Source organism: Nematolebias whitei, chromosome 7 (assembly GCF_014905685.2).
Source record: "Nematolebias whitei isolate Nwh7 chromosome 7, NemWhi1, whole genome shotgun sequence".
NCBI classification, from domain to species: Eukaryota; Metazoa; Chordata; class Actinopteri; order Cyprinodontiformes; family Rivulidae; genus Nematolebias; species Nematolebias whitei.
In genome coordinates, this window is record NC_056504.1 from 37,112,281 (window position 1) to 37,135,452 (window position 23,172).

At 39.0% G+C, this 23,172-nt stretch overlaps 3 protein-coding genes across 4 annotated transcripts in view; 1 reads left to right on the forward strand and 2 right to left on the reverse strand.

The window, feature by feature from the left end:
- The window catches only part of LOC119411871 (nuclear factor of activated T-cells, cytoplasmic 2-like), a 13,813-nt gene extending 2,957 nt beyond the window's left edge, over positions 1 to 10,856 (reverse strand). Inside the window, exons 1-9 of the mRNA XM_037678820.1 lie at positions 10,766 to 10,856; positions 9,310 to 10,300; positions 9,001 to 9,172; positions 8,278 to 8,480; positions 6,716 to 6,888; positions 6,102 to 6,242; positions 4,053 to 4,108; positions 3,660 to 3,792; positions 1,848 to 2,468 (exon numbers count right to left, since the gene is read on the reverse strand). Of these exons, the coding sequence (XP_037534748.1) occupies positions 1,848 to 2,468; positions 3,660 to 3,792; positions 4,053 to 4,108; positions 6,102 to 6,242; positions 6,716 to 6,888; positions 8,278 to 8,480; positions 9,001 to 9,172; positions 9,310 to 10,300; positions 10,766 to 10,856 (2,581 nt within the window). The remainder of the gene's footprint in view (positions 1 to 1,847; positions 2,469 to 3,659; positions 3,793 to 4,052; positions 4,109 to 6,101; positions 6,243 to 6,715; positions 6,889 to 8,277; positions 8,481 to 9,000; positions 9,173 to 9,309; positions 10,301 to 10,765) is intronic.
- The window catches only part of LOC119411874 (nuclear receptor coactivator 5), a 615,997-nt gene that overhangs the window by 249,731 nt on the left and 343,094 nt on the right, over positions 1 to 23,172 (forward strand). The gene's annotated exons all lie outside the window — the stretch shown is intronic.
- Positions 17,582 to 23,172, reverse strand: part of LOC119411875 (1,25-dihydroxyvitamin D(3) 24-hydroxylase, mitochondrial) — a 6,601-nt gene continuing 1,010 nt past the window's right edge. The window contains exons 4-12 of the mRNA XM_037678827.1: positions 23,044 to 23,137; positions 22,634 to 22,725; positions 22,263 to 22,374; positions 21,108 to 21,253; positions 19,952 to 20,118; positions 19,293 to 19,371; positions 18,849 to 19,046; positions 18,640 to 18,751; positions 17,582 to 18,010 (exon numbers count right to left, since the gene is read on the reverse strand). Of these exons, the coding sequence (XP_037534755.1) occupies positions 18,641 to 18,751; positions 18,849 to 19,046; positions 19,293 to 19,371; positions 19,952 to 20,118; positions 21,108 to 21,253; positions 22,263 to 22,374; positions 22,634 to 22,725; positions 23,044 to 23,137 (999 nt within the window). The 3' untranslated portion in view covers positions 17,582 to 18,010; position 18,640. The remainder of the gene's footprint in view (positions 18,011 to 18,639; positions 18,752 to 18,848; positions 19,047 to 19,292; positions 19,372 to 19,951; positions 20,119 to 21,107; positions 21,254 to 22,262; positions 22,375 to 22,633; positions 22,726 to 23,043; positions 23,138 to 23,172) is intronic.

The following is a 23,172-nucleotide window of genomic DNA, read 5'->3' on the forward strand; positions in this document are numbered from 1 at the left end:
CATCCATCCATCCATCCATCCATCCATCCATCCATCCATCCATCCATCCATCCATCCATCCATCCATCCATCCATCCATCCATCCATCCATCCATCCATCCATCCATCCATCCATCCATCCATCCATCCATCCATCCATCCATCCATCCATCCATCCATCCATCCATCCAACAAGCTTTTTTCCAGGCTGCATGGGAGCTGGTGCTTATCTCCAGCAGAAAACAAAAAACAACAACGACCATTCACACCGTCCCTCACACCTATGGACACATTTACAGTTACTAGTTACCCTAATCTGCCTAACCTGCATGGATTTATTCAGTGGGAGGAAACTGGAGTACCCAAAGAAAACACCACATATGGGCCTGTCATGATAACACATTTTGCTGGGCGATTAATTGTCTCAGAAATTATTGCGATTAAACAATAATAGTGTTTGAAATTTGACAATAATTAGTAATTATTGGCAAGTTTAAGAAGAAATGTTCAATTTGTTTTGCATGTAGCATATTTTTTGACAACTGGATGGCAGCATAAGACAGTTTGAACCGAAGGATGGACAGTGAGGGAGCGAGCAGCGCGTCTCTTTAAGAAAAATGGGAGGGAGGCCCCTTGACGTGACATGGGCTGCCTCTCGTTCCTTTTTTTTCCCAGTTCTCAAAACGGCGGATGCTCGGTGTGGTTTGAGCTCTTTAGCATAGCATTTTTCACACAAAGCTTTTAATACAAAAACATTAAACAAGTGTTCAGCTTCTTTTTGCAGAGAAAAACAACTTTTTACACAAAGGCACGGGTTTCAACCATGAATTTTGGAGCGCGACAAGACAGAGTTTTTTTTTCCCCGAGGTCAGCCTGTTAGCTTAGCTCGTAGCTTAGCTTCTCAGCTTAGCTGCTTTCAACGATCCAAAAACGTGATTTTAGACAGTTAAAATAGATTTTAAAGAAAAAGGGAAGGGTCAGTGAAGAGCACTGGAGTTGAGCCTTTTGGCATCCGGTGTGTTCAGTAGAAAGAGAGAGACATGAAGAAACGATAAAGCCGATAAATGAAAATGAGGCTGATAATTTTCATTTATCATGCAATTAATTGATTTATTGTTAATCACAACAGGCCTTTCCACACATGCACAAGGAGAGCATGGGCACACAAAGGCTCCAGGTCAGGAGGTGATTTAATAACCTTCTTGCTGTGAGGCTACAGCTCTAACCTCTGTTCCACCATGCCACCTGCTTTGATAGTCATTTGTTTATAACAAAAAAAAAAAAACAGCAGAGAGAACATAATCATTGTGGGGTGCAGTAAAAAAAGAAGACAGTACATTTGGGAAAAAGAAAAGGAGTTTGTTGTTGCCTCATTGGAACACATGCCACTTCTTTTTCTGTACGTATTTGTTCTCATGGCTGCGATCAGAACAATCGTCTTCCAGCTGGAAGATACAAGAAGGATGACCGCTCTACAGCTGGACCACAACCACCCCTAATGCCAGGAACTAATTTGTTGGCAGGCAACAAACACTTGAATACAATCAAAGTAATGTCCAACATGCTTCACTCTCATACATGTATACCTTTCCAACAGTTTGTGATTGCCTTTTGGTAATGAGAAAAGTACTGTTCAGTTTCAGTTTTGTGAAAACTGATAATTTATCTTATGCTGAAAATAAACAACATAAATCTACCGGTATGTAAGTGGGAAGAATCCAGTGTGTATTTATTTTCCAGCAGTAATTTGGGGATATCTGTTTCACCAAAAACAACAAATGAAGACATTTAAATGGATTAAGCAGACATGGAGATGGAAAGAGAGTCTGGAAGGCATACGGTAATTAAAAGAATTGCTTAATGCTCACCATCCTCCAGGTAGGTGTAGCTGAGGTTCTCTTGCTTGACTGTTATCCCCTCTGGAGCTTTATCCTCGTGGTTTCCTTTAACGGGTTCAGTCTGGTGGAGAGGCTGCCCACTTGGCTCCATCCGACTTCCTGTCTTCACGTGGACGTATCTTGAAGGCGGCGAACTTCCCAGAGGCAGAGATGTCTGCACAAAAGCTTGATGTCTTGACAACAAACAGGCCTCAAAAGATTCCCCAACCTGTGGACCTTCACCTAGTTTGGCCATGATGGTTTTGGCATTCACACACTGGCAGGACGTTGGGGCAGAATGGGACAGCAGGGCAGCGCTGGAGTTGCTGTAAAACTGATTAGAAGGGTGGTACATCATCGAGCTGTTGATGAGAGCTCCAGCTCTGGACTGGTAATAGGGGGGCTCATCAAACGATTCGGGGGCGTACATGTGGCCTCGGGGGTCTACAGTAGTTGGATGGTACAGTGTTGGTGAAACATTCAAGGCTTGAGGGTTGAGCTCCTGCTCCAGCTGATGGCAAAGGGACTTCATTGACATACCAGATAGGGACTGATTATCTGCACGGCTGCACAGATTCAACTGATATTCATCCACAGGCTCTGCTTTAATGGCTAAAGGGGAAACAAAAAAAGATTTTTGAACTCTTTAGAAAAAGTGAAAACAATATATTGCTATCATCAAAGCAATGATAGAATAACTAAGAGACTATAGCTGTGATAACACATTAACCACATGGGGTTTTGTGAATATTTGGGTTATGCAACATCTAAGGGAAACTAAAGACAGAGTTGATGAAAAGTGTGGTAAAATGTAAAACGGTGGTTGCTTGAATTGCCCTCTTATGTCTACATACACTGCAAAGTTAAATGGTTATACAGTAATGGCTTTAGTACCTATACCTTAATACTCTTCATAATAACTTTACCTATAGTTAATTGACAGCAAATGAAAAAAAAGGCTCATATATCTTGGTCATACTGGCCTTAGCACATGGTTAATTTCATCTTAAGTTGCTAGTCTGAAAGTGGCAATTTAAGAAATGAGGTTTATGTAAAATGCTCTTGTTGCTTTTTTCCTAATTTGCATGAACAAGTACAGAATGTGAAATATGTGATGAATCGATTAAAAAGAGCAAAACTAGTTGTATAAATAATACCAATGTGTTAAATTATTTCACTGAATACATGTAAACTGGTAGATTTTCATGGCTAGCTCTTTCAAGATATTACTAATTTTATGAGAGCGCAGTCTAAAAAAGGTGATTAGTTCTTTCAGTGCACCATCTTTATTTACGGTAATCTGCCCATCGGAAAATAGATTAAAAAAAGAAACACATTATTTCTTGTTTAGTGTGAGTATAAAGGTATATTGTGTGTGAGTCCTACATGTATGTGTTTTAAAACAAAAGTAAAAACAAGAGTGGATTTCCCCCGGTATAGAGAGAAATTAACAGGATACTTTTACTCAAAATGAACTCGTGTTATTGCTGTTGTTTGCTGCCAACAAGTCACTGACTAGAAGCAAGAAGCTTCTAGATGTTAGCTGAAATATTATGGGGTTGAAACCTAATTCTTAATTTTAGCAGATATAATTGGTCTAAATTGTTGCAATTTCCTGCATTCTTCGGTATAAAATGAAGAATGCTGTTTATTTTAGCCTATATTTAATATTCAACATTAATGACCATTCCTTAGGCCTTACACTGCTTAAGGCTGACATTCGGCAAGTCTTCCCATTGCTCAAACATTAAGGTAAAGCTGTTTTCTCGGTGATGTGAGGACAGGAAGTACTAAGATACACACCTATCACTGGAGTGTAGATAAAATGCTGAGGCTGACTGCGTTTCTTCTTCCCATTGATGACGTAGAAGTTGACTTTAGCCGGTTGGCAAATGGTTCGGACTCGATAGGGAGGGACTTCAACAAACAGCATATTCTAGCAGCACAGAATTAAAAAAAGACTATTAATTTGGTGACTTTATGTTGCCACAGATTAAAAGTCAGAATAAAATTAAATGACTGTGTCAGCAAACTGACCAAATTTGACTTTCTGTTAAGAGACTAGTGGTGCCATAGTTTACACAGTTAACACAAGTCACAAGTTGAAAACACATAAATACACACACGTGAAGGTGGAAAAAAAAAAAAACATGGGACAAGTGAACTTACAGAACCAACAGGTTGAATGTGACTTACTGTTTGGGTTTTGTCTCTGTCCACAGTGGCCTCAACCTCCCAGATTTGCTGACCTTCTAAAAGCAAAAAGAAGAAAGTGCACATGGAATGGATTCAGTATAGTCCCCCCCGCAAAAAAACCCCAAAACAAATAAAAAAAAAGTTCAGTAAACACATTAAATCAGTTTTCAGAGAGGGACAAAAATGGTGTGGCTGTAGCTAGTAGTTTGTAGCCTAGCACAAATAAAAACTTAGCTCTGTAAAAAACATGGCAAAATGTTAAAATGTTACCACTGACATTTTATTTTATTTTTTTATATATATAAATTGGAAAACTAATGTAGTAATATAGCAATCCATGTCTTTTTTTAAAGGTAAAATTTTGATGAATAAAAAAGCGGGAATAAAAGAGTTGATATTTGTTTAATGTTGAAGTGAAGCTAGGCTAATGGCTGCTAACTGTACTCATGTAACATTTCTCAAAACATACTCTCGTTAAATGTTTTTTTTTGAGTATGAAAAGCTGGATTTCTAAGCAATCCCACAGCATCAGTCAGATTATACAGTACGTGAGCATATTTGTTCACAGACAGTGGACAACAGTTGCTTCTTTTTTGTTTCTGTTTTAGCATTACACTCACGTCTCAGTTTTCACCTGCCACTGCTTTGTTCAGCCCACGCAATGAAAGAAAAAAAAAAGTTCCTGCTTTAGCTTTGAATCTTTATCTCTCAAACCACATCCTTTTGCACATAACCCCACACCGAGCAACAGAGAGGCTTTACAAGCTACCAGCTAAAGCTACCCGTCCTCTCAAACTAACTAACCGAACTGTGTTGTGTGGGCAGAAAGAGCCCCATAAAGGTGAGAATTTTCCATTTAGAAATAAACATTTAGAAATAACGTTGTCACTTCCAGCAGAAATGTAATACTGTAATTTAAATTTGTGGTATGTTTTGTCAAAGCTGAAAGTGGGGGGCTGCAGGAAGATATGCGTCACTTATTGATGTTTCCCAAGCGATATGCAAATAATGTAAAATAAAATCTACGAGAGGTCTTGGGGGGTGCTTTTCAGATAGAAATCGAAAAGCCGCTAATTATTAATAGCCTATTTTAACCACAGCAGCAATTTAAAATCTAAATTTGACCACATAAAGATCACAGATTAACATAAAACACACTCAGAATGCATCTTTGAAACAGCAAAGAAGTTAAAATTACAAATTTGAGTAAAATTTATAGATTGACATTTAAAGTCTAATAGTTGTTCAATAGTAGTCGTTTTGAAATTGAATTCAAAATTTGTAAATTTGATTAAAATCCACTCCCGTCCTGTCATCATTGAGTAAATTAGCAGTGTGGACAAAAAGAGCGCTGAAGGGTAAACAAGTTTAGTTTGACTATTTAATTTCTTATGTAGAGAAACCAAAGACTGCAGAAATGATATATAACAGCCACTTGACAAACAGCAGGTTAATTTTTTTTTTGCATTCTTACATTGATAGATACACATCCACCCTCAAACGCTCATGTTCATGCTGCTGCTGTTCCATGTATCTTGTTGGCCGGCCGTAGACTGAGGAAGTCCTCTGGATGGGGGACGAAACGTTTCTCCCTTAAAGAAACTGGTCCCGAAGACACAATTGAACCTTTTTTGTTGTTATATATGTGGATGATTGAGCTTACAACCTTTGTTCGGTGTATTGTTTTGCAGTATCAGTGACTAGCATATACCTTAGATCTTTTAGCGTGCCGTTTGGCGTTCGTTTAGCGTATATCTTTGTTGATATATTAGATCCTTGTTTACGGTTTCTTTTTATGCTTTATATTTTTGCTATTGTTGGATGTAACTGGGACCCTGTGTACACAATTTCATTCCACCTCATGTACCACATGTGCTGTGAATGACAATCAAGAACTTTGACCTTGACATAGATTGCAGTTGTTTTGTTGTTGTTTGTTAATATATATCCAAATATATATATCCAAATTTTCTTGTAGCTCTTTGGGACCCCATGAGGTAAACAGACTTTACATAGGTGGAAACTTTTATGACTTTTGGCAATCCTCACCTTGTGTCTTTTCTGAAAATATCACCTTGGAGTCCGATGTGAAATTCTGTCCAGTTAGAACCATTTGCTGACCGCCAAGTACAGAACATCGGTCCAGGTCCTGCCGCTCGACTGCAGGCAGCTCCTGAGCCGAGCGCTGAGCTGTGGAAACATGAAAACACGGATGTATCAGCAACCACAGAGGAGAAGCAATCCTGTTATTGTATTTATTTCTCTGGCACTGGAAGAACCTTTGTGTAGGTAAAGTATATGCATTATAGATATTAAAGTATTTTTTGTTTTAGTTTGCCTCTACAAAATTATGCATTCATATCATTCATAATTTATGAGGCTTAATTTGGAGGTGGTGCACAACCAAAAAAAACCCTTTCCATTTTTGATCATGAGCCAGACCATTTTTTTTAAATGATAAAAAATAAATGAAGCAAAGACTTTGATTTCTTGAAACAGCCTCATTAAAGCAGTAGCTTTACAGCAATGTGAAACGCAAGCTTATTGTGAGAGCATTAGGTGTCAACAAGACGTGATGCTAATGAAGTACCATCAAAGACACCTTCACTTATACATGACCCTGTTTAAAGAACGTAACTCTTTATGATTAAAGCATTTCTTACAGCATTCAATGGGATGAGAAGCCACTTGAAGTGACACGAGATGACCTCCAGGCTCAGGAATGTGGACACGAAACACCAAACGGACACGCGTGTTTTTTCGTCCAATGTCCGTCTCGCCATTCCTTAGTTCAATGTCTGCATTTCTCAGCTTCAAGATCCCAACCGAGTCAATCCTGTGCAATGGCGAAAAACAAACAGCCATTAAAAAAGGGCTCAGACGTCCAAAATTAGGTTTTTCTTCCCATTTTGTTTGAAAACTATTTCTGATCGCACAGAGTCTCACTCTGTCAATAGCTAGCTACCTTGCTATTTTCTTGTGAATATTTTTTAAAGGGGTTTTATTATATTTTAGCGCCACCTTTTCCAGACTACAGGTTTACTTGCGGTTCCTAGAGTTTCCAAAGGCAGAATGGGAGGCAAAGCTTTCAGTTATCAGGCTCCTCTATTGTGGAACCAAATACCAGTTTCTGTCCATGAGGCTGACACATCGTTCAGTTTTAAGACTGGGCTCAAGACTTTCCTTTTTACTAAATCCTATAGTTAGGGTTGGCTTGCTATAGGCTTAGACTGCTGGAGGACAAACTGACCACATTGCTTCACTATGTTACTGTCTTTACTTACTCTGATTAATCTGTTTTGTATTTGCAATTATATTTTCTATCCTTAACATGTGTTTTTTTTTGTCTTTCAAGTGCACCTGCACCTACAGTTATCTGGAGTGTGTGTTTGTCTCTCCTTCCTGTCTTCTCAAACCCAACTGGTCAAAGCAGACGGCCGCTTGTCCTGAGCCTGGTTCTGCTGGAGGTTTCTTCTTTTTAAAAGGGAGTTTTTTCCTTTCCACTGTTGTCACTGTGCTTGCTCAGGATGGGAAACTGTGACGAAGTGAAGATTCAACGAGTCTGCTGGATTCCTTAGATAGAGAACTTTACTAACTGGGTTTTCATATATGTGAATGTTTCTGTAAAGTGCCCTAAGACAACTTTGTTGTGAATTGGCGCTATATAAATAAATTGAATTGAAATTAACCTTTTAAATTTGTTTTCCATTGCAACAATTTACCCCCAGGGGACATTTAAGCTGTTTTTGACCTAGTTTTGTTTTAGTCAAAGGGTTTGCCTCAAAAAATGAATTATTTGATACGGTCTTAAAGTGACTCATCAAACGTTTCTGCTGCTGTAAACACACAGTCTGATAGAGATTTCTTGGAAAAAAACAACAACTCTCCAACACACAGGAAATGACGCATGTTATGTTTCCATGAGCAGTAACTGCAGCCTTTTGGGACTGAAGAAACTTACGTATTTTTGAGGCCCTCATAAGAAGCTATGGTCCCCCAGCTGAATTCAGAAATATAACTGTTTAAATTTACAAAAAAAAAATATATATATATATATATATCAAAAGAAAGCAGGTTGGTCCTCGCAGGTTCCCAATATCTGTTGCAAAAACTGCGTGTTTGCAGACTTGCCTTATAAAAACGAGGTCACAGATGACAAACAGGTGTGTGGGAACATTTTCTGAGCATTTCAGATGTATGTGTGACATTTTTTGGTTTTACTCACACCACTCTCATGTGGTTCTTTGGCTCCAGAGGGATCTCCAACACTTTCGTCCCATTGACCATCCTCTCCACACTGGGTGTGGTGACGGTCTTCCCCGTGATGCGATGGACTTGGTAGAAGGCGTGGGGTTTCAGGATCCTCTCGTCTGCCGTCCCAATGAAGACCTGCAGCCCCAGTGGAGCTGTGCCGTGGTACCCAAGAAGCTGTTGAAGGCAACAACACTCTTTAAATGCATGTTTTCACTCCGTAGGACTGTTTTCGAAAACTTCATTCCAAGCCCAGTCAATTGCTGAGGTGATGCTTTCACCACTCATCAAACCAGCAGAGCAAGAACACTGATTTGCATATTTCATGGCATTTGTGCAGCAGTGTAATAAAAAGCAACAGCGAGGTTTATTTTTAACTCAGTACGGCAGTAAGAAAACATGACCATTTGTTATTATTTATAAGTTAGGTTATCGTTCTTAATGTGCACCACTGTATTCATTATAGCAGATTAGAACAAATGGTCTAATCATGACAACAGAGGGAGTTGTGACTTTGTGAAGACACTGTTAAAGCATGACGCTCTTGTTTCATTTGCATGGCTGCTACATCACCACAACATCAACCAGGAAATATCACTCCCCATTTATTATCTCATGCTCTCCTTTTTGCTTTTTTTTGTAAACCTTTAACGTTTTTTTTCCCCCTTATCTTGTATTTATGTATGTTTCGACACACCTGGACTTCTGGATGCCCTCCATTAGGTGTCTTCACCGCTCCTCGGCTGCCCTCGGTCTCGTAGTGAGCTCTGTGATGGGATCTGGGCTGTTGCTGGATCAGTAGCTCATACTGGCCGCACTGACTGGGCAATGTCCACTCCAAGGAGGGAAGTGGAGCCACGGAGAGACCACTGGGGCAGAGAAGTGGAAATAGAAATTAAATTAAACAAGATTATTATTATTATATATATTTTTAAAATCTTGCACTGTAGGACATTTATGTGCAGTAATGTGATATTATAAGCGAGGAAATAAAACAACAAATCACCTGAATGTGGGCCTTCCAGCGAGATGAACAGGTTGAGTGGGAGGCCACACAGGTGGGACCATGTAAAATGTCTCAGATTTGACCTCCGGTCCAGACCTGTTCAACCTCTCATGCTCAATAGCCCAGTCATAACCATCTCCATATGCACAGTCCTGCCTCTGGGCCTGAGCATGTGTGCCTCTCACCACTGCTGGGAGGACTGTACTGGGAAGGTTGGAACTGAGGCCGCTCAGCATCTCCGCCAGACCTGGTTGTGCCGTCTGAGTTTGGGGCTGAAACCCTGCTTGGGTCTGGTATTGGTGAAGGCTGTAAGACTGTAGATGCTCCTGGGGTGATGGAATGGGGCTGGGGCTCCGGGAGCGCTGCTTGACAGGTGTTCCCCCCTGACAGGAGTGGACCTGGTCAAGAGAGCGCTTTCCCTGTGGTGACGTGGAGCGGGAACGCTGATGGGGAAGTGGTGAGGTGGAGCGATGGTGATGAGGCTGGAGGTAGGTCTCGTCTGTGATGCTGTTCTGAGGCGAGGGTCCTGGAGAGGAGTGGGCGGAAGAAGTGTGGATGCTCTGCAGGCCTGGGCACAGGTCCAACGCAGGCAAGGAGATGCCGTAGTTCCCTCCATTTGGTGGTGAGACGCACGGTGAGGTCAGAGGAGAGCAGGCCTCGGCTGGCCAGCCTGTGGAAGAGTTACTGCTGGCAGGGCTGACACACTCCCTGTAGGCTCCTAGAGCTTTGGAGCCGGGGCTCGGGTCCAGAGTCCGAGAGCTAAAAGAATCACCTGATGGAGTGATCTCAATCCTGGGGCTGGGAGCAGGTATGTTGCTCGCTCCTGCTGTCAGCACATGGCAGTCGAACACGGCTCCTGTTGTCTCTGTGGTTTGAACCAGTGAGTCTTGGCTGGATGCTGGCTGGCCTGGGGTGGAGATGTAAGCAGAGCGATGATCAACCACCAGCAGAGGAGGCTGACTGTCGCCGGGGAAAAGGGCACCTGGATCATCTATTAGCAAAATAAGAATTGAGAAATTATTTTAAAATATTTCTCTTAGTGAAACATCCATAATATGTGAAAACGCATGTTTCTTTCACATCCCACTGATGTAAAAGAATCAGAATAAGGTTTATGTATTCACCACGTCTGAGATATACGAGAATACAGGATTTATGATAATAACTGATGTATGTTATGTTAAAAAAAAAACATTTCCCAATTTATGCATCCTAAATCAAAATGTTTTTTTTTTTTTTTATTTAAAACGAGTCTTGAAAAAAAACTTCACTCAAAACAATAAAACAAACGTCCAGTCAGCAAAACATTTCATCTTTCACTCTAAACTGATACAGAGGAGCATAGTGACTATTTTAAAATTATAATAATTTAAACAGTAACGCATGTACATAAGAACAATTAAAGGTTACGTTATTCACATAAAACATGATGATGCGTTTGAGTGCGCGCACACACCTGGGTCTAAGAACAGGTCCGTGAAGTCCAACTCCTGCTGGCTTATGTCGCCCCCCAGCTCACCGGTGAGCCCCAGACCTCCAGAACTCATCTCTCCGTCTCCCTCAGTGACACTTGCGATGTCCAACCGACGAAAGTATGTCCTGAAATCTTTCAAACTCGCGCGCTTTGTCAAAGAACGACACAAAACGAAAGGATCCGAGTCACAGCTGCGGAAAAAAGTCGAACAGAAACTCAAGCTGCGGCTTCAATGAAGCAACTAGAGAGAAAGAGGCGCGCGCTTCCTGTCAGCGGGCAGGAGGATGAAAGTGCCGACCTACCTGTTTGCGCGCGCGTATGTGTGTGTCTGCGCTCATGCAAACAGGCCTGATCTCTTCCTGTGTGCTCAGCTGGCTGGTACTTCTTCATATACACAAATAAAGAAAACGTTTGTTTTATAAAAATGGCGTTTAAAACAGTGAACGGTGAGTGGCTTCCTGCAGTTGGAGAAAGTTGATTTCATTTGAATAAAACTAACCAGCTTTGAAATTTAATGTTTAATGCTTGCAGCTTTGGGCCACTAGGTGGCAGCATTTCACCGCTGCAATGATTGGTTGATTTAATTACTTTAAAACAAATTTAACGACCATCATTAGCAAGTAAAAAACATAAATGCACTGTCTTACGTATTTAAATTAGCATTATATTCTAGAATGTATACAGGACCTGAATTAACACAGTCTACACGTCAAAAAAAATTAATGCTTGTTAAATAATATTTATTCAGTATTCTGGAATAATCTAAAAAATTAAGTCAGGTCCTTTGGATGCATTAAAAATTTGTTTGTTTGTCAACCTTTATTTAACCATGCAAATCCCATTTAATTCACAGATCTCTTTTGCAAGGGAGGCCTGGGCCTGAAGCAGCCTAACATGCATGTTTTTGGTTAAGGAGGCTGGAATACGCGGAGAAAACCCATGCAAGCAGGGAACATGAACATGCAAACTCCACACAGAAGGGCCCCAGGTCCAACTGGGGATTGAACCCAGGATGTTCTAGCTGTGAGGGAACAGCATTAACCACTGAGCTGTTGTGCAGCATGTTGCACAGCCCAGTGCTCTACAATTTTATTTTGTTTACTTACTTATTTTTTAATCCATCCAGAGGACCTGATTTAACTTTTTTTTTTTTTTCTACCTGGATTATTGAACATGCATCAGGATATTCTGGAAGAATTACTTTCCCACTTTAAAAATAAATCCTGACAAAACAAGTGATTTCTCTTTTTACAACATATTTTTGTTAAAAAAAAAAAAGAAAAAAAAAAGAAAATATGTGACTTTTAAACAATATGTAGCAGCGATTTCTTTTTTGCTCAAATAAAAATATCTAAATCATCAAAATACAAAACAATTAAACATGCTGTTTACATTGCCTGCACATGCGCAGTTGGTGACAATACTTGCAAAATCCCTGATATGTTAATTCCCAAAATAATGCACAGTCCTTTCAAATTCAACAGTTTTTCTTTAATTAAACAGAAGACTAACCAAATAGAAGACTATTAGTTAAAGGTCATGTTGAATGTGACATAGTGACACCTAGTGTCTTACACTGCACACTAGACAAATATGTTCATTTTAAGTGGCTGAGTGTGTGTTTTGTCCCTTCTAGGCCACTGTAGTAATTTGACTTATTCACATACAGTTTGATCTTTAATTTAAATTTCTTAAAACTGTTTGCCATAAAGTGTTGAAAACACAATTCATCTTTTTTTCATTATCTTGTGCACTAATAACAACATTTAACATTAGGGCATTTCTATATTGCCCTAATGTTAGACAATATAATGAAAGAGAGAAAAAGGCAAGTAGAAGAGGTTCGTTCAACCTTTATTTATACTGGTTAATCCCATTTAGCTAACCCATTTACAAGAGAGAGATGATTTTAACAAACAGTGATGACAACAGTGGACAACAAAGTCAACAATAGACAATCATAAAGGATGCGTACAAATTGAGATTTTTTTTTTCCTTGACACCAAACCTACCCATCACTTCCTCATCCCCTCTGTTTCCTTCACCAACATGTCCATTCAGGTCTGCTCCGATCATCACTCTCTCCTCCCTGGGAATATTCTCTATCACCTCATCCAGATTCATCAAAAAATGATCTTTCTCCTCTACACGACACCCAACCTGTGGAGTGTAATCACTGTCAATATTTAGCATCAGACCTACTTCTACCTTCAGACACATCACCCTATCTGACACTCATGTCTCCTCTACTGCATTGTTTGTCAACTTCTCCTTCAGGACAACCCCTACTCCATTTCTCTTTCTATCCACACCATGGTAAAACAGTCTGAACCCTTCTCCAATGCTGCAAGCCTTGCTGCCCTTCCACTTGGTCTTTTGAAAACATAAACTAATTACCTTCCTTCTCTGCATCATGCCAGCCAGCTCTCTACCATTGCCTGTCATTGTCCCCACATTTAGAGTTGCCACCCTCAATCCTACATTCATGACTTTTCTCTTATCCCTCCGTCTCCTGATACGTTTTCCTCCTTGTAGATTTCGACTAACATCAGAAAAATATCCACCGACACCCTGTTTGTCAACAACCCTGGTGGTAGTCGTTGTTGACCCAGACTTCGACCGATCTGGTATAGTGTCGCTTAGATGAACTTACATATTAGTTGTGGCAAAAATATTTTACATCAGATGCACTTCCTGACACAACCCTCACCATTTACCCAGGCTTGGGAACGGCACAACAAATCCATTGACTTGTGCTCCCTAGTGGCTGGTTTGAAGTTATGTAAACCATGTCCTAATAAATTTATAAAGTTTGCAACGAGAATAGTATTTTTAAAAGAGGTTGCATTTGAAAAATATATATACGTAGAAATATAGTGATTGTGTGAATTTATTGTATTTCTTTGCAAACAATAAACACCTAAATATTTGATGTTTTGTCTCATCAAGCCACTATAAAATAGTTGTCATGCATACAGTTAAGGTAATAAGAGAAACAAAAGTCATTAGTTTTTTTTCTTTATTTTTTTAAATGGTGAATATAATCAAAAATTGGTACAGAAGTATTATCAACAAGAGTGTTCGAGGAGCAAAACTGGACAAAAGTTGTTTAGTTCATTAACAAATTCACGAGAAAAACAATGAAAAAAAAGTTAAAAAACATTCTAATGTTCAAAGAAAAGTTCAAACACTGCATAACACGATTAAAGGATTTGAGGACTCTGGAGGAATTTCTTTTCATAAAGAGCCGAAAGCTAAAGCCAGGCACCTGTTTGCTCCGACAGTTCAGCAGTGCCCCAGCTTTCAGCCACCAGCAGCTCATATAAACACAATAGTATGTAAGGATTCTCCTGTCAGATGGACTTTATTCCCCATACATGCACATTTAAAGATCATGTATGTATCACACACCATATACACACAAAGTACGTGTGAGAAATGCTGTATTGTTAGTATTTTTTGTACCATCCATGTTTTTTCTTATTTAGGGTTGCATACTAGTAAACATGATAAACGTCCATCATCAGTACTCGTTCCATTGTAAATGTTTTTCTCTTTTATCAGTCCTTGTTTCATCGAAGGCCCGTTGAACTTGGCAGTTGTTTAACCACTCGGGGTCACGTAAGAACAGCACATGCAGGTCAAGTGAGTCCACTCAGTTCCACTGAGGTGAGAACTAGTGTTTCACTTCATTTATAAATAACTATAAGATAATCTATTCCAAGAACACGGGTGTTTAAATGTGTTTTTAAGAACGTCACGTTCTATAGATTAAAATTGACCACTGAGTCATAATAAAAGATAATTTATCTTTTGGTAACGTTATCAAACATACACAGTATCAATGCTTTAAGCCAAGCAATTTGAATATGATGTAGTGCTTTCACATTAATGTAATTACCTTTTTATTTAAAATTGTTTGTGAAATATTTTAAAGGGTTTATTTGTTTGAAACACAAAGTTCTTTAAACAAAATCTGGTGGGAAAAATCCCATATATCTAAAGAAGCCATTAAAAATGCCAGGTTTGATGATTTGGTAATGAATGCAGGTGTGTTAAAGGAGAAAACAAGACAAATAATAAAAAAAAACACAATTTTAACACATCTATAGGCTGTGACTATGAGTCATTCACTTTTCTTTGTAGGTTTGTGCATAATATTCACAGAAAAAATTACTGATTCAATAAAAAAAAAAAAAACACCCCAAGTTTAGACAAATTAAAAGTTAAATAACGAGCTGTAGGGTATATTTTTATTTTTTATCTTGCTTCATATAGAAATGTACCACAAAGCAAAAACATATTGGTTAAAAAAATAATAATAAAAAGGTTTAAATAAATGTTTTCCTCCTTCAGTGTTTTCTTATTGAACCGACCCTCCCGTGTCGGTGTGCTTCACTTGAATGCACTTGTTTTTTTTACTTTTTAATTCTTGACAGTATTTGAGTACTTAACCTGTAAAATCCAAAGCTTATCTGCATTCTTCACCCTTTGTTACGATTTGCTTTTGTTTTGTTGTTTTTAGCATTTACTTGTACTTGTCAGACCTAATAACCAAGATGTTTATGCTCCTGAACTAACAGCCCACTTTCTTAACACACACGTTAACTCCCGAGTACAGTAACAGGAGGTTGTGTAACGTGTTTATGAGATTTCAGGATCAGGCGAGTTCAGTTAGACCGACCAAGAACTGAAAGGTTTAAGACAGAGTGAAATTCATAAACAGCAAGAAGTTCTGGCTCGAAAAAATAAACATGGAAACACAAAAAAAAAACTTTGTTTCAGTTTGCAGTGTGGTCAACATGTTTAGGAAAACTTTATTTAGGTTAAAGGGAACATTAAACCTCAAGTCATTTTACAAACTCATTGCTATAATAGTGGATTTAATTATCTGCCCTAATTTTTAAACAGGTATTTTTGGGGTTCGGTTCTAGAAAACTGGTTGGAGTCCTCACAGATTTCTTATCAGTATGTGGATGAATTAATTTAGCATTTGTCTCCTTCACAGGCGTACTGGCAACAATTGGTACCACTTTACAATAAGGCTCCCCTTGGTGGTTAATAAATAGTTTATAGCTAAGTTAGTAATTCCTCTATAAACACTTTATAAATCATCAATAACTGCTTATTCTGCATTAAGGGTGACAGAGAGACAAAACTGACCAGTTTTGGGCCAAATAGTGAGCCACATCTGTTCACTTATATATTTCATTTAGAGTTGTTTTATTAAACATTTCAGACTAAGTTACTACCTTGTAAGCACAATAAGCATTTGTAAACCTATTTTTTAGTATTTAATATTGTACTTGTGGCAGCTGTGGCTGAGTGGTTATAGCAGTCGCCCTTCAATGCAAGAGTTGTGGGTTTGATTCCAACTGTAGTCACATGTTGAAGTGTCCCTGGGCAAGACACTGAACCCCTCACTGCCTCCGATGTGTGTCCCATCGGTCTATGAATGTGATAAAGCTCTAATTAGTTTTTGTATAGATCTAGTAGAGTGCTGTATGAACAAGTAAATGAGGGCACAGATTGTAGTGTATTTTCTTTCTCGATGATAGAAAGGCGCAATATAAGTACATTCCATTCACTTTATCACTGAATAATACGTACAACTAATATTATATCCTAAAGAAATAGGTTTACAAATGCTTGTGTTTACACGGTAGTCTGAAATGTTTAATGTAACAACTCTAGATGAAATAGATGTGAACAGATTTGGTTCACTATTTCGCAAGAAACGGGTCAGTTTTGCCTCTCTGTCACGCTTAATTAATGCATAATAAACAATTATAAAGCATTTATAGAGGAATTAACATCTATAAACTATTAATTAGCCATCTATAAGAGGGGCCTTATTGTAAAGTGGTACCCATCAATTTGGATAACTGAAAATGCAATCTGTTAAACACAAGAAGACACTTGGATCATTCATGTTTAAGTTGTTTTATGTTGATCAAAGCAAGAATATGGCAATGGGAAGATGGGCTTATTTTCTACATTTTTAGAATAAAAAATAGGGGATGCACACCAAAAGAGCAAACAGGAAAAAAAAACCCATTTCACTAAAACTATGTATTTATAGCATCCACTCATTAGCTTTACCCGCTTCTTCCTTTTCAGGTCACAGAGGTCACTGGTGCCCATATCCACCATCACCGTACAAGAGGAGGTGGCCACCTTGGACAGGTCTCCAGTCCCATCACAGGGACATAGAGACAAACGAGACAACCATTCACTCTCTCACTCACACCTAGGGAAAATTTAGAGTTACCGATCAGCCTAACATGAATGTTTTTTTTAGTCTGTGCAGAAACTGGAATATGCAGAGAAAACACACGCATGCATGGCGAGAACATGCAAACTCCACACAGAATGGCCCCCAGCTGGGATTTGATCTGGCGACCTGCTCGCTGAGAGCCAGCAGTTCTACCAACTGTGCCACCGTGTTGCCATGTATGTAGCATTTACACTACAATATACCACATGTTTACTTAATGATGAAGACAATGTGTGCAAATGAAGTCCATCTTCATGTTTTGGCTGTTCCCTCTTCAGGGCTCACCACAGTTGGTTATCCTCCATATCTCTGTCCTCTGCATCCTCTGTCCTCACTCCAACTACCTCCATGTCATCTCTAACTGCACCCGTATCTCCTCTTTGGCCTACCAGTATCTTTTACCTGGCAGCTGCATTTCTAACATACTTCTACCAAAAGTAAAGTAAAAGTCTATTTTCTGTGCTCAATGAAATAAAAGGTTCAAATAAACAGTTCAGGAAATACACGGTGATTAAGCTGTTACACATTTATTTATTTATTTAAGTGGATAAAATATTTTCTTCACAATACATTGTTACAATACAGTTATATTAAAACTTTATATATACAATGAAAAAAATACACACATTTTGCTAGACCCACTTATTTACACAAGTTAATAAACAAGTAATAATATAAACACAATCAACATTCAAATCTACATGACATTTTACAGATTTTAGTACAGCTGCCTTGGTACAACATTCAATTTGTACATTACAACTGGGTTATTTGTTCAGGCATGGACATGTATACATATTAGTTTTAAATAAGTGAGGTATTTATGGCACAGTTATAATTATTTCAGTCTTTTTTATGTACAGAGCAGCAATTCAGGGAGTCACTGGACAGCTGGGACCATGGCAACAGATGTATTCTGTCTCCATGTCCACAAGTTTTGAACATCAAGCCTTAAAGGGAAAGAACAAAAACAAATCAAGTTTAAGCACAGAGCTCATGTGGATTATCTCATAATGGATAGAAATACAATACAGTACGAGAAAATGGGATGTTTTAGAAATATTTGACTATGACTCAAAGTTGTCCCTTTCATTACATGATAAACTAAACAAGGAAAGTACTAAACTTGTCTACCAGCACCTCATTAACCAACCTATCATGTATTGCTTATGTCTTGCAAAATAAAAATCATAAACAACTTTTGTTTTACTGACTTTTTGAAGACTCAACTTGCCATATTCATTTGTATATTTAGACAGTAGGGCCACAAACAAACAGGCACGTTTTTACCCCCATCTAGTGGTTTTTAGTGGTATTGCATCTTAAGTCTTCAAGTTTCAGAACTGGTGACTATTTTATTTTATTTTATTTTGTTTTAATATTTTCAATGTAAGGATGAAACATTTTCAAATGACTTCTAGTAATTACGTATGGCTAAGCCAACCGACTACTCTGATATGCTTCATCATTACCACACACACATACACAAAACTATATTAAAACACATTTTTTGCCGATTCAGGCAAACCCTCCCATCCCCCCCCCAAATAAATAAATAATAAATAATCTATCTTCTTACTTTATCTTTTGATGAAAGCAACTGGCAGTTCTCTTTTGGGGACCAAAAGCCCTGAATGAATCACGTCAAGCGGTTCGTTATCGGTTGCTACAATTTCGTAGTCTCTGACCAACTGCAAGAAAGAAAAAATAAAAATGAGTTTCATATGATGCTTTAAAGTCAAAATAAACTAACCACTCCTGGTTTTATGTGATTTGTGGCAATTGTACCCAGCACATGGCCAGCTGCAGCTGCAGCTCTGCCAGCCGTCGGCCAATGCACATCCTCTTCCCGATGCCAAACGGAACGTGGGCGAAAGGATTGATGGTGTTGTTCTCCCGCAGCCAGCGCTCAGGTCTGAAATGTTTGCCATCATCAAAATACTCCTCATTAGACCCCAGTACGTGGCTGTTGATCATCAGCACCGTCTGTAAAAGAAAAAGTTGTTTGTTTTAGAAGCAGTATTGCCATAATGTTAAGAACACTGTAGTTTATGAGTCTAAAGTCCAGTAAAGACCTTTCCTGGTCTGGCTCATGCCATTAGTGTTGCCACATTTGGATACAGCACAGTGTCTGAGCAGGACTTTGCAGCACGTTTCAGACATCAGTTAAATGTAAATTTACACAAAAACCTAATCTCCTAATGTCGGTGTACCGAGAAGTAAGCCACTTACCCCTTTGGGAATGGTATAATCTCCCAACACAGTGTCTTTGTCCAGAGTTCTGCAGGTGAATGGAACCGACGGTGACAACCTGCACGAGTTACAAACAACAACAAACACACATGAGAACAGGTCTCGCAGCGTATCAAAGGTGTCTAAGCTGTTTAACAGGATCCAGACATGCACAGGCGAGATAATCTTCAGTCAGAGGTCAATTGCATCCCCTGTTGTGATGTTTGCTTTGGCATTCGTTACAGCTCGGGTGACTGCACAAAAAGTTGGGAGAGACTATACGAGACGAAGGCAAGGAAACTATTTTATGGATCACATGGAGTGAAGCTTATTTTTCAGGCAGTCGTGTATTTCTTCCTCTTAATTTATGTGATGGTGGGGATTTATGATGAGTTTGGCTCAACACTGATATGTCAGTCTCATTTAAAGCTGCTACCATTTTTCAATTGATCTGACCAGCACATTGGTAATAGAAAAGTTGTTTTAGGGCGTAATTTATGCATTCAAGGCGCTAAAGAATGTTTCTGCTTCCTTTACTCCAACACTTAGTGTTGCATCATTTCCAGCAGAGAGGTTCACGTGAAGCAACAATGTACATCTGGACCGTGTTTGGTCATTTCACCCGTGCTCATAACTTTCATAACAGTGTTGTATTGTACCTCATAGACTCCTTGAGGCAGGCCTTAAGGTAGGGCATGTTCTTGATGTGCTCTCCACAGGGGTCCTGGCCCGAAGGTACCACCTCTTTGATTTCCTGCAGCAGCTTCTTCTGAGCAGCGGGGTTACGTGACAGGTTGAAAATAACCCACAGCATGCTGTTGGCGGTCTGTACACACACACAGCAAGGCAGAAAAAAAAAAAAAAAAAACATAAGCAGGTGACGTCACTAAGGCAGCTACTCCAAGTGCATTCCTCAGGGGGGTCCTGAGAGGAGCTGAGGAATGTTTGGGCTTCCTCGATGGCTCCTTGGTTACATGCACACCATATTTACGTCCCACTTTTGAAGTACAGTAACAGCTGTTTTTGTCATTGAACGCGTGACCAAATAAATAAGTGAAAGGGAAAACACCAATGTTCGTAAAAGTAAAGTGGAACACTACGCAACTCGTGGTTTTAAATTGAAAACAGAAACGTGTAGGATAAATACATAAAAAAAAAAAAGTTGAAAGGACAATTCCAATATGCTTTTTTTTGTTGCTTTTGTGAATGGATACGCAAAACCCAACTTAGCATAAAGTCAAAATAGAAAATATTAGCTGTCAAATGACATTTTCAAACTAACTGTGCCTAAAAACACACAAATATTTAAACAAGCTTACTTCCCGGTTAGTTTTTCTTATGTTTGGACAGAGTTATATTTGATCTCATCTTAAATTTACACTTAGCCAAATAACACTAAGTGGTTGTAGTGGTGGAAAGATGGGTGAATAAAACGTTAAGTGGATGACATCACTTGTTTTTGCATTCTTTTCTATTCTTGGAGATGGGCTCTTGTTGTGGCCGATGGTCTACGTTTCCCAGTTCATAAATCTGCACATTACTATTTACTCTAGAGTTAAATACAATGTAATAACGTCTTTCGATATTTCATAAATATTAGTTTATTTTCAAACTAGGGGAAAACTTGCCAGGGTTAGGGAAAGTAAAAGCCCTAATTAAAGCTTATGTGAGACAAATGCAAACATGAGCCGAAAAATATGAGAATGACTTTTCGCTTGGGTTTTATATGGACAACATAAAAACATAAAAAAAAACAAAAACAAACATGACTTGACTAATATTAGTAATTACATATCAATGCAAACTGATACTCACAGTCTCAACTCCTCCGATCTGCAGCTCGGTGATTGCTGCGTACAACTCTTTTTTTGAGAGGGAGCTCTGGTGCAGGATTTCGCCGATTAAATCATCAGGATCACTGACGCCGTTCCTCTTCAGCTTCTTGTCGATGTAGACTTTGGCTGAGGAAAGGCAGCACAATCAATGTGTGAACAGACTGATTTGCATACAGTATCTCTGTTTACACAGGCACTAGTAGCCAACAGTTCTTTTCAGTCATCAGAAGCGCATAATCACTGTTCCACTTTGTTGGGACGGTGAATAGAGAGATGCAAAAATACATACGCCAAGTTTTTGAGATGCATCAAAGTAAATCCTGCACTGGAGCTCGAAGTCTCTGACTGAAACTGTTGCATGCTAAAGGCAATTTCTGAATAATTATTGTGGCCATGTGCCACCTTTTCTGAGCTCACGTACCGAAAATGATTAACATCATTTGAAGTCAAAAGCGTACTTTGAATCTAAATATTCTTTATTGGAATGTAAAAAAAAAAATTCTACTTTTATTTTCAGTGCTATTCATAGTTTATTCAATATGATAAGAGCATAAAACATAAGTGATACTTCCACAGTTTCCCTACTTCACTGGTCTTATCAGACAGCTGAAGAGATAAGAAGCATTTAAATCACATTCAAGAAACAGGCCGCATAATTCATGCATTATATGCACTAAAAGAAGAATTGTCAGTGTTTTCACGTGTCCTCATCCTGGTTGATTTTGGTTATAGTCTTGCTTCAAGTATTTCTGTTGTGTGAAAAATTGCCACTAAAACAAAAACGAGTGCTTGATCATCTTTTTGAGTATTCAGCATCCTCTTCCTCAGCGCCTTTGGCTCCTCCTGCTACTAGAAATCTTCAGCATATTTCTCCACCTCAGGTCAGGCAGTTTACTACAACTCCGAATCATTATTTACCCCGAGTGCCAAGTCCACAAAACAAGAAGGCAGCCGGTTCAAATCGAACTCTCCGCCCATGCTCTTATTTTGCTATCTATCATCTGACTGGAAGTGACCTCAAGCTGATTTGCACGTCATGGAAGAGTAGAGCAAAAACAGTACCGGAGTGAAATGAGTAGGGGCTGTGCGGACGTATTCGTGACGCAAAGCACAAGGAAGTGTTTTGTGTTTGTACCTATGCTGAAAATGCGATCCCATGCTGCGGTGTGGTCTTGCCATGTTTTGGTGTTGAAGTACTTGTGGAGCTCCACTGGTGTGACCATCATCCTACCAAATTTGCTCATCATCTGCAGAAAGCAAACCAAGATGATCACAAAGATGCAGCAGTTAGAAATATTGTCACTTTCACTGAAAGCCTCAAATTCAATCCTCATAGGAGTGCCCGCTCATCACAGATTCAGATCATTGCTTCAATATTTATTTATTACTGAACATCTTCAGCTGAGCTCCCCAGAAGAAAAATCAGCCTCCATGTCTCACCGGTCGTCACAAGCATCATTACAAAATGCAAAACTCTTGTTGCCATGGAAGAAGACTGATGCTCACCGTTTTCACAGCTGTGATGAAGTTCATGGCTTCCTCGTTGACTTCCTCCTGCAGCAGACCAAATCTCTTGCCATACAGCACGAGACAAATGGCTGAGAGACAAAACGAAACAAGGATTTAGATCATGTTTGAGCTTTTTTTGAATTTTGGAGTCAAGCATGTGCTTTTTGAGGTCGCAAACAACCACAGAGCACGACTGCAAAATAAAAACCTGACAAAACTAAAGATTTTTATAGTCATTTTAGAGGAAAAACAGATTTTATTCTCATTGTTGTAGATTTTCTTTAATCAAAGCACACAAAATATTAGACCAAAACAAAACTACAAAAAAAAAAAAAAATATATATACATTTTTACTACTTTCTTGGCCAAACTTGATATTTAGAACAAAACAGGATGGCAGTACTCACTCTCAAACGACCACTTGTTCAGTTCGAAGTACAAATCTTTAATCTTTCCATCAACATTTATTTTTCCAACTCGGTCCACCATGTCCACCAGAACCTGTTTTCACAAACGACCAGTCAATCAAAGCTGGG